We start from the raw sequence: 11,472 nt of genomic DNA on the forward strand, positions 1-11,472 counted from the left end.
GATAGAGAGGAAGAAGGGACGGAAAAAAAAGAAAAAAAAGAAAAAAAAAGAAAAAAAAAGAAAAAAAAAAAAAAGAAACAAATAACCAGAAAAACTGTCTCATTAATTTCAACGTAGATGAAGTGTTAGTAAAATGGAAAGAAAAAAAAAAAAATAATAACAAAGAAAAAAAAAATAATCTATTAAATCGTAGATCTCGATTGAACGAAACGAAGGTCCCCAATTATTTTCCCCCCTCCGTTTTACCCTTCTTCTACCTCGTACCTCGTCCCTCGTGAGAAAGGAACATATTTTCTAGTAATTATCGTCTGGTAAAATCTAAATCGTCGAGAGTCCTATCTCTTTTTTTTCCCTCTCTCTCTCTCTCTCTCTCTCTCTCTCTCTCTCTCTTTCTCTCTCTCTCTCTCTCTCTCTCTCTCTCTCTTTCTCTCTCTTTCTCTCTCTCGAAAGGAATCATATGGTACGTGTCATACGGTGCTGGACGATCAATTTTCGAATTCATTCGAACGAAGCGCAATGACAAGGCTCACGTTGAATTGAAACGTGCAGGATGATTATTATTTGAATATTATTTGCTATAGTGACTGCCGACAAAACAACGTACGATCGTTCGTTGTTAAAGCCTCGGTCTCCCCTTTAAATACATATTTGCCCGAGAGAAACGATATGCGGAAATCTATATGTATTTGTAATTAATTTATTGCCTTGGAAAAGACGATGTTGCTACTGCATAAAGTGAAAGCGATTTCACGCCCGGCATAGGTATACGTATTTTGTTGATGGAATAAAATACGTAGCTCGTTGAGTTTCCATTTGCTTTTTTCCTTTCTTTTCTTTTCTTTTCGTTTCTTTTTTCGTTCTTATACCTCTTCAATAATATTATCTTTTTTTTTTTTTTTTTTTTTAGGAACGATAAATACAGCTATATATTTACGGACGTACAATTAATTCAAAAGGGCCGATTAATTATGTCAATTAAATATAGAATAAATGAACAAAATTTGAACGATCACGTTACTAAATGAATTTTTTAGACATTAATGTTTTCTGTTTAAAAATATTTAAATTGAAAAAAAGAAAAAAAAAAATATATATATATATATATATATATAAAATGATACATCAAAAGGTCATGTCTTTCGATCGATTTACTATTTACCCTGGCTATCATGTTATATCTATTATTTATATTTAATTGAAAATATAGATATCACGGGAAATAATTAATCGACGATTTGAAATCGTTAATTTTATGCGCTCTGTTCAACTTTTCCAAGATATAGTTCTTATCTATTCGCTTAACGTTAGGATACTTTGGAACGTTTAATTCGTTTTGTAATATTTTCAAATTAGATTTCGAAAATTCCCTTTTCATTTTATAATGATGACAGGTCCTCTCTATTATTAGAACGATAATACCTAATATTGTACCGCCGCTAAATACGGCCAAAATTGGTGTGACATCCCACAAACTGACAGCACTGTGACTTGTTCTCAATAAATTCGGTTGTACAATGAACAATCCTCTCAAACGATTCATTATACCGTTGTCTATGAATTTTTGCAAGCTGGAGAGAAGAAGAAAGAAAGAAAGAAATCAAAAAAAAAAAAAAAAAAGAGGATTATAATACATCATTATCGATAGTAATCGTTAATAAGTGATAAAAGATTTCTCTTATTCTCTTTATCTCCGATTACTTACTGATAATTAATTAAACCCTTGAAGGGACTACCCTTCGGCAGGATCATTGCCAAACTATCCGATCTACCAGTATCAATGTAATTAATCTTACAAGGTAGATAAAGATTTATTGTCTTTTTCATTTCTTCGGTCGCATAAAATGCCACTTTCTCTCGGCATACCTGCGTGAAAAAAGAAAATGAAAAAAAAGCGAAAGATAAATATAAACTCCATTTAATAAGAATATCTTCGTAATATCGTACGGACTGTACGAACGTAGTCACGAGCACGTAGTTAATCGATCATAATAGAATAAATAATTTTTTTCTATTGACATTGTTGTTCTTCTATGTAAATATATATATGTACCTGATCAAATCCATTGTACAAACTGGTTGGTAATTGCTTTTTCGGCTTCATTAGTTTCATCATTTTCACAATGACGTCATCCTTCGCATTCTGCAAAATAATCATGGAGTATATTCGGAGTGCGGAGAAGTAATAATCTTCTTTCTTTTTTTTTTTTTGTTTTGTTTTTAATAGGAAAAAAAAAAAAGACAAGAACAACCGACTGAAACGCAACGGAAGGAAAAAAATGGAAAAAAAAAAGAAAAAAAAAAAAAAAAGAAAAGAAAAACATTGCGCCTAATCATGAATATTATATGGAATTATAGGAATTACCGAGAACATGTCGTAATCGGCACTGTTGCCGAAAACGATCAAGTGGTATGTGCGAGCGTTGGCGAAATCGTCGAGACTGGAAAAAGGTAAACTCTCTGTGGTCACGGTCAAGAAGCTAATTAACGAAGCCGAATAAGCAGCCGAGACTATTATAGCCGAGACGAAGATGGAGATGAAAGCCAGACGTAAAGATGGTTCAGTTGGAAATTCTGAAAGCGTATAATAATAGATTGTCTTAGAATATTTTTATATTTTTACGCTCTACACCGTACCTGATAATCCCTGTTGACAATAAATACCCCATACGTGAATATAATTTTCAGATAAAAGTGATCCAGAGAAGGAACCCTTTGTTTTAATTAAGGTCAATAAAATGGGAGTTGTCGTTATCACTAAGATTAACATCGCCCAGATTCCAAAACTAAAAGCCTAAGAAAAGAAGAAGAAGAAGAAGAAAAAAAAAAAAAAAGAAAAAAAACAAAAATATTTATATACCATAATATTATATGAAAAACATCGAAAAATGTCTAGAGAAAAAGAAAAAAAAAAAAAAGAAAAAAACAAAAAAGACAAGATATATTTATATACATGTTATTATGAAAAGCATCAGAACGATAGGATGAACACAAAATCTATGAAAACTATAGTGTGGAAAAAAAAATATATATATATATATACACACATACACATACACTTATACATATCTAATTAAATAAAAAATATCGAATGATAAGCGAGAAGTATTATTAAATCAGAGATATATATTGGAAAAGAATTTTCGAAGAATAAACCTTAAAATATGCGGACCACTGAATCGAAGCACTGCTCTGTTCTTTCATGTAAAGACGATTTCGTGAAAGTAAAAATGGCAATGTGAAATCTATGGCCTCGAGTCTTCGAGTTGTAACCGTAAATTCGGCGACACCTATATCGGCTGTCCCGGATATCAATTGACCTATAACACCGGTCCAGGTTTCATTTTCCATATTCCAACTACCATAAGCATCGACGGGATCTAATATTTCGGTCGTAAAATTCATCATTTTGCTTAATTCCGTAACTATTTCACCGAGTAACATATTAAGCTTATTATCTTTTGCTCCGATAAAAGAAGAATCCTATAATGAATTAAAATTTTCCTTTTTTCTTTTTTATTTTTTTTTCCTGTTTTTTTTTTTTTTTTTTTTTTTTTTTAAATTAATTATTACACAAATAAATTGTTGCAAAATAAATTAAAGAATTAAATACGAATACCTTGACCCAACCAACACGTAAAACTGTTCCAAAAAGATCGCTTCTTCTGTTATAAAGGCTCATCTTTGTTATTACGGAAAAATCCTTTCCGGGTTTCCAAATGGCGAAATTCGACGTTATTGTATTGTTACCTTGTATCGAGTACCTTAACGTGCAAACATAATAATTAAATGTGCGAAGAAAATTCGTATTAAGAAGAAAAAAAAAAAAAAGAAAGAAAGGAAAAAAACGAAAGGAGAAAAGATATAAAAAATAAATACGAAGAAAAAAAAGAAAAAAAAAAGAAGAAAAAAGAAAGTAACGTGACGTTATAAATAAATAAAATGTAATATGTACCATTCCTTTAATATCATTTCGTCGTAGCAAAGTATCAACATCTCGGTATCGAAGTTCAAATTGAAGATATTGCCGATAGGATTTTTGCAAAATTTTTCCAAAGTATTGTTTGTTGTTTCAACGAATAACACGAACCATATGTACATAGAAACGTCAATTTCTTTGGTTACCTTTGAAAATTCTTCAAGATTTTCCCATGTCGATATAATTATAACGAACAATGGTCTCGATATTTGATAATATTTCATTTTTTTGAGTTCGGAGAGATTAATGCTTATTGAAAAGATTCCTTGACGAGAAATTTCACGAGACCACACGTGTAACATAGTCGACATCTGCAAGTCTATTGAATTACATTTTTAATCATTAATATATATATATATATATATATATATATATATATATATATATGTGTACGTATATATTAATGTTTAATTATTAAACTCAAATATGTATATATGTATATATATATATATATTAATCATGCTTACTATCGGTACGACCACTATCCACGAAAAACACAGAGGATGATCCATAAGAGTCGTAAACGTTAGTAATAAGAAGAAGATAATCTTGAGTGGTCACGTTTAAACCAATTACAACGTTGTTACCAATTAATATTATAATAACGAATAAAACGATATAAATTTTTGTAGACATCTTTAAGTCTCATGATTTAGATTAATTGAACTATCTTATTCCATTTTCTATTTGGATCACGTTATTATTCACGTTAATAAATATTTATGATCAAATAATTTTTGAATGAATTATTTAGAAAGTCGATCGAAGGAAGATGGAGAAGGATATAGAGAAAATGGACAAGAAAGTGAGAAACAAATAATTAAATAAATACATTGTATGAAATGAAACGAGTGGAAATTTAGAATAAAGAAAAAAAAACAACAACAACAACAACAACAACAAAAAAAAGGGAAAGCAAAGACGAAGATAAGTAGGAAGTCTCTTTCCTTGACAAGGTCCCGGCTTACTACGAACACGTGATTGAATCGACTGAAAGGCGATTGTCGTACTTCCACGCTCGATTTTATCTTCTTACGACTATCTCTACCTCCGTGGTATTACTGAGGGTATTACCACGGTTTTGTTCCTTGATCGTACACCTTCTACATTATGCATTACTATCGTACACGTATATACAATATGTGTGTATATATATATTATATATATATATATATATAAAATATATATATATATATATATATATATATATATATATATATGTATGTATACACTTCTATCTCTCTTTTTCTCTTTACCGTCCATGTGTATTTGCATTTGTCGTTGCGTTTCTGTACAAATAACGTAGAGATCAGCGGTTGATAAAGCTGCCGACTATCAGGAAAATTACGAGCAAGCTGTGAATTATTTCCAACTGGTCTTGTGTGATGGTTAACACTATCACATCGGGAACGTCATTCACATTGTCTCGCTATAATTACGATCGTCGTTAATGTTAACCTGACCGTGGTCGACCGCATAATAAAGACCCGCTCGCGTTCGACACATATAGGAGAAAATAGGGAAGGAAAATGGTTGATAGGGGAAAAAAAAGAAAGGAAGAAAAAAGAAAAAAAAAGAAAAAGAAAGAAAATGTGGGGAAAAAAAGGAGAGAAAAAAAGGAAGGAGAGAGAAAATTCTAATCTCTTTTTCTTGATATTCCGTACGAGAGATGAGAGATACGTGAAACTTGTCATATGTTTGAAACTTCTAACATTACCCGGTCTTTTTTCCTTTTCATTGTAAACACAGGTTGTAAATACAGGATATGTCCTTCGGTTTCCCTTCTCAATAGTAATTGCTACTTGGATTCTCGTATTTCCTATTTAGTTGAGAGGAAGGAACAGAGCAGGGAGGAGGTCTAAGATAAGTAATTTTACAAAATGATTATTAAAATCATCACAGCCTAATGATATTGCTCCTTTCTTAAATATATTTCTTATTTATTCGTGTCAGTGTGTGTACGCGTATATGTGTATGCTTATATGTGTATTGACGTAGATAAATTTTAATTTAAATTGAAAATACATATCCAATAGTAGACATTATTATTATTATTATTATTATTATTATTATTATTATTATTATTATTATTTCCGCAATAGCTTTTTTCTACATCCGTTTTTTATAACCAACAATTTGTCACGTGCAAAATATAATTTTTCTACGATAAACACGCATAGACTTAGAAAAACGCCTATTTCGAGAAACGATAATATCGGTATGATACTCCAAACTTGTACGGCATTTAAGCCTATCTTCTTTTTGCATTTTTTATTATTCGGACTGCTTTGCGATTTCAATTGTGCTATCATACCGTTTCTCATAAATTTGAATAAACTGAAACGTTAAGAAATATTTTTAAAAAATATTTATAATAATTATATCGCCGTATACGTTCCTTTGATATCACGTTACACTCACTGATGATTTATCAGACTGAGAAATTGATTCTTTTTTGACCACATCAGTGATACACTATCTATATGACCAAGATTAATGTGCACGATATTGCAAGGTATTTCAGGATCTAAAACGTTTCTTACTTCGGTCGATACGTACATCGCTATATTATTCTCGTTACAAAGCTGCAAATTATTACACATTATCTATAGTTGTATATATATATATATGTGTGTGTGTGTGTGTGTGCGTGTATGTGTGCGTGTGTTTATTTATTTCATATATTGCAATGTAACAATTATTGTAATAATTCACATGCCTTTCTTTTTTCTTTCTTTTTATTTCCCCTCCATTCCTCCCCCCGCCCAATCATAATTACCTGAACAAATCCGTCCAGAGGTGTTGCTGGTAAACGTTCCTCGGCAATCATGAAAGACATAACTTTCTTTGCCAATGGTTGCTTGGAATTCTATAAAAATATCTTTCTAACAATGTCACCCTTTACGAATAAATATATTAAAACAAATTGAAAATAGTATATATACTATTTAGGTGTTTTTTTATTTTTTACTATTTACTTACCACTTTTTTTCTCTTTCCATTTTTTCTTTTTTGCCTTTTCTTTTTTTTCAATCGATAAATATTAAAAAAAAAAAAAAAAAAGAGAAATAAAAGAGGAAAGATATGCGTGCAAAATACTTTCTAAATTGTTCTAAAGTGATTATATCCGGGGTGAGATTATACAAAAAAAAAGAAAAAAAAAGAAAAAAAAAGAAAAAAAAAAGAAAAAAAAAAGAACAAAAAGGGAAAAAAAGAAAGAAAGAAAAGAAAGAGAACGTGTAAAACCAATTCTTTTTCTTCTTTTTTCTTTTTTTTTCTTTTTCTAATAGTAATACAAAATAAGCACACTGCGCAAGATATTCCCATAAAAAAAAAAGAAAAAAAAAGAAAAAAAAAGAAAAAAAAAATAACTCACGGCAAATACGTCGTATTCCAAACTATCCTTGGCCGTTATTAATTTGTATGTACCATCCTGTATAAATTCTTCTAATGAAACGAATGGTAAACGATGTACAGCGTTCGTCAGAAAAGATATCAAAGAGGCCGAATAAGCCGATGAGACGATCAACGCCAAAAGGAACAATGAAATATATGCCAATCTGAGGGATGATCTTTGAGGAAATTCTAAAAAAAAAAAAAAAGAGAAAGAAGAAAAAAACGGAGGAGAAAAAAAAACGGGACAAACGAGAACAAAAAAGGGGGGAAAAAAATAAGATAAAAGAAAAATTTTCAAAGCGACAATTAAATATATATATATATATATATATATATATATATATATATGTACAGATAGGAGTATAGATATGTATTATATAGATATTTTCAAAATGAATTTACCAACGAGTCCCTGTTGACAAAATATTCCCCATATTTGTAAATAAGAATCCGATATCAATGACGCGTAATTACGTTCATTCGTTGTAATTTTTATGGATACCAATAAAATTGGCGTGGTGAAGATTAAAACGATTAAAGCTATCCAAAGTTTGTAATTGAATGCCTAAAAAAAAGGGGAAGAAAAAAAGAAAACAAACAAACAAACAAACAAACACGAGTAAATTTAAAATGATAAAGATCGTCATTATTATTATTATTATTATTATTATTAATTAAGAATATGATAAATAATGATATAGACTTACGCGAAAATAATTAGACCATTCTATGTTCAAAACATGTGGCTCCTTGATATACAATGAGAAGGATGATAAAATGAACGGTATAGTAAAGTCAACAACGTCGAGTCTTGGACTACTCATTGAGACATAGGACATAGAAATTTGTGCACGATTTGCTATCAATTCACCGATAGCACCGTTCCATGTGTTATATTTAGCATTCCTTCTACCATTCGATAAGGTATTATTGACAATGGCTAATGAAAAATTTACCAGTCTGCTAAGCTCGATTAATATTTTACCACAGGATCCAGACAAATTACCATCGCCATCTATATCGATGAAAGGATTGTTCTTTCATCAAAAAAAAAAAAAAAAGAGAAAAAAAGACATTCTTCAATTTATAATAATCAATATTATCACTATAACTATATTACGTAATATTTATCATATCATTAAAATAATTAACGTTTAATTTAATAATATAATATTTACTATATTATTAAAATTAATAATATTTGATATAATTACACAATATTTCTTTTATTATTTAAACTGATAATATTTAATTATATAATATTGTTATTATATACGTATTTTTATATATATATATATATATATATATGTATGTGTAATTTTTTTTTTTTTGACGTAATATTTACTTACCATTACAAATATGGCTGGTAAAACTAAACCCTCTAAACTGTTTCTCCTCTCGTATAAACTGAGCTTAGTTAAAAACGTCAATTTTTCATTAGGTTCCCATTTAGCCAATTCAAATACCTTAGTTTGATTCGCCCCCAGTGAATACCACTCCCGCATAATTTTATCCTTAGGACAAGATACCAGCATCTCCGTGTTGAAGAGTAGATTGAAGGGATTACCTTTTGGTATTGGACAATAATCGTTCTGATTATATCCAGGCAAAAATATGACGTACCAATAACTAAATGACATGTCAATGTTTCTGGTATTATTTGAAAATGTTTCTATCGATTCCTCGTCAGTAAGAAATACTACGAATAATGGTCGTATTATACGATTCTCGTAATAGGTGGTATCTCGAATATTCGATATTTCTATGCCGATTGACATGAAACCATTACGAGATAACTCGTAAATCCAACGATGAATAACACTGGTAAATTTCATATCTAAAATTAATAATAAAAATAATATTAATTAAATCTATAAAGAAGTATCATTTCGAATTACAATTTTATTACTAATTACAAAGATTTAATAGACAAAAGTGTACGAATTGATAATAGGTACGAAATATTTACACAAGTTTTATTATATTCTATTAAGTTCAATTTATCCCCCCTTTTTTTTTTTTCATTTTTTTTCCCCGTTTCTTTATAATAATAATCTAATGATCTGTCGTTTAAATTATCTTTTATGAAATAATTTAATGATCCCTTCACAATCGTCGAGATTCATTCGATTTATAAGATCATTGATTAACGTTAATAATATAACTCGTAGATTTTTCTATAGAATAATTTCTAATGGTGTATAGATTAATAAGATTTTCGTTAATTGTTTTTTTTTTTTTTTTTTTTTTTTTTTTTACATTAGATAAATACGATCGATAATACGTACCTTTTGACGTACCTGCGTGCAGGAGAAAAACGCTGTAGGTTTTGTAAAATTTGGAGATATCGATTATTTGAGATATATAGTTAATCTTGTTATCGAAACTATTTCCTTTTCTTAGAATAACGATTACGAGCACGACGATAAGAAGATTTCTTAACAATAATGACATTGTCTTATTTTCCTTTTTTTCTTTATTACTACTCGCAAATAGAAACGTATGGAGGAAAAAAAAAGAAAATGAAAAAATTTTACAATTTTCACGAAATTTGTTCGATGAATGATATAACGATTGATCGTTGATTAATCCTCGATGATATAATTGAATAAATTGATAGAAATACAATCGTAAATATTATTCTGAATATTCGATAAAAGAGTTTTAATTGATCAAACAAAACGTATTCAGGATTGAGCAAGAACGAACAACGAGTGACTAAGTTTCGAACGTCGAGTCTGAGCAATTTTACCTTCAATGCAATATAGTATCCAACTATGCACAGACTCGGATGCATTCAAATAAAATTCGATTAGATCTTAAAACATTTTTCAACGTACTGCTAGCGTTTATAGCGCTTGCATTTATCAAAAAAAGAAAGAAAAAAAAACAAAATAAAAGAAAAAAAAAAAGGTGCAGAAAAAATGAGAACCTCGTTGATAATAATTAAAAAGTCGATCGAATAAAATAAAAGAAATAAACGGTTAATTGTTAAGATCGTCGAAAGAGGATCATGGAATGAAAGAAAGAAAAAAAAAGAAAAAAAAAAAAAGAAAAAGGAAAAGAAAAGTCAGAAGCCCTTTTTCTTTTTCTTTTTTTTCCCTTTTTTTTTTAATGACATCCATCCCTATTACAATGTCGATCATATAGAAAATGCAGTTCAATTTACAAATTGCATGCGCACGCGTACTAATATTCCATTAGATGATTGCGAGTGATAAGGAGAATATAGCTCTTTACCTTTTACAAGGGAATTTTGAAAGTAAATGTATTTCATGTATTTCACATTACATTTATACTTTATATACTGGATGTGCCAATAACTATTGTCACGTATGTGATATAATTTATATATATCTATAAATTTATATATCTAAAAAATTATTTCCATTAGAAAGAAATAATATATTTATATTTATCGGAAGAATTTCTTTTTATTAACATTGAAAGATTTATCATTAAAATTATTTTATTAATGTAAAAAAAAGTGACATATAATAATTTAATTTATACGGCAATAGTTTGATCGACTCACCCAGTATATTGAGAATTTTTTATCCTTGATATTCTAATGACATACATTCATGTCACTTTAGATTTTTCCCTTAGAAATGATTATTAATATTTAGATTAAAAGATCGTTGCGAAGTAAACATATTTCTCTCATATACCTATCGACTTTAATCATAAACATTAGGTAAATGTCATTTTGTACTGTAAGTAAGAATATATATATCGATGGAAACACTCGATTGATTATTATCCTTGGTAAGTGTAAAACGTTATTTAATAAATTTTCTTCTTAAACGTATTACATTTTTCTATGAATATAAATATTGAATTGACAAAGGAATAAAAAGTCGAAATTTTTGATACTTCATATGATAAATAAATGATATTGATAATTTTTTTTTTTTTTTTCTTTATTGAAAACTGCTTAACATTTTACGCCTGAGTAATTAATACTGTATATATTTTTTTTTTGTTTTTATTATTATATTTTTTTTTTTTTATTAAAAACTTTTAGAATTTTTAAACTGTAAGTAAAAACAAATATAAATAAATAAAATGATATACATTCTTTGATCATCGATTTAATT

At 28.8% G+C, this 11,472-nt stretch overlaps 1 protein-coding gene across 2 annotated transcripts; it reads right to left on the minus strand.

The window, feature by feature from the left end:
• Positions 1–1,143: 1,143 nt before the first annotated feature.
• Positions 1,144–5,003, minus strand: LOC124425445 (glutamate receptor 3-like). 2 transcript variants are annotated; one of them, XM_046965775.1, is made up of 9 exons: positions 4,444–5,003; positions 3,953–4,295; positions 3,617–3,761; positions 3,154–3,480; positions 2,635–2,791; positions 2,363–2,571; positions 2,051–2,140; positions 1,703–1,863; positions 1,144–1,568 (listed from the first exon to the last, which is right to left on the minus strand). In XM_046965775.1, the coding sequence occupies exons 1-9, from the start codon at positions 4,610–4,612 to the stop codon at positions 1,211–1,213; spliced, it is 1,959 nt and encodes a 652-aa protein (XP_046821731.1). In that variant the 5' UTR covers positions 4,613–5,003; the 3' UTR covers positions 1,144–1,210. The 2 variants fall into 2 exon arrangements, with proteins under 2 accessions (XP_046821731.1, XP_046821732.1); XM_046965776.1 differs by lacking the exon at positions 3,154–3,480.
• Positions 5,004–11,472: the final 6,469 nt, after the last annotated feature.

Source organism: Vespa crabro, chromosome 7, assembly GCF_910589235.1.
Source record: "Vespa crabro chromosome 7, iyVesCrab1.2, whole genome shotgun sequence".
Lineage (NCBI taxonomy): Eukaryota > Metazoa > Arthropoda > Insecta > Hymenoptera > Vespidae > Vespa > Vespa crabro.

Coding starts and splice junctions, on each gene's coding strand:
- LOC124425445 (XM_046965775.1), bottom strand. CDS start 4,612: ATGTCTACAAAAATTTATATCGTTTTATTCGTTATTATAATATTAATT. Junction 2,572..2,634: donor TTGTCAACAGGGATTATCAG/GTACGGTGTAGA, acceptor ATACGCTTTCAG/AATTTCCAACTGAACCATCT. Junction 1,864..2,050: donor TGTACAATGGATTTGATCAG/GTACATATATAT, acceptor TTTTTCACGCAG/GTATGCCGAGAGAAAGTGGC.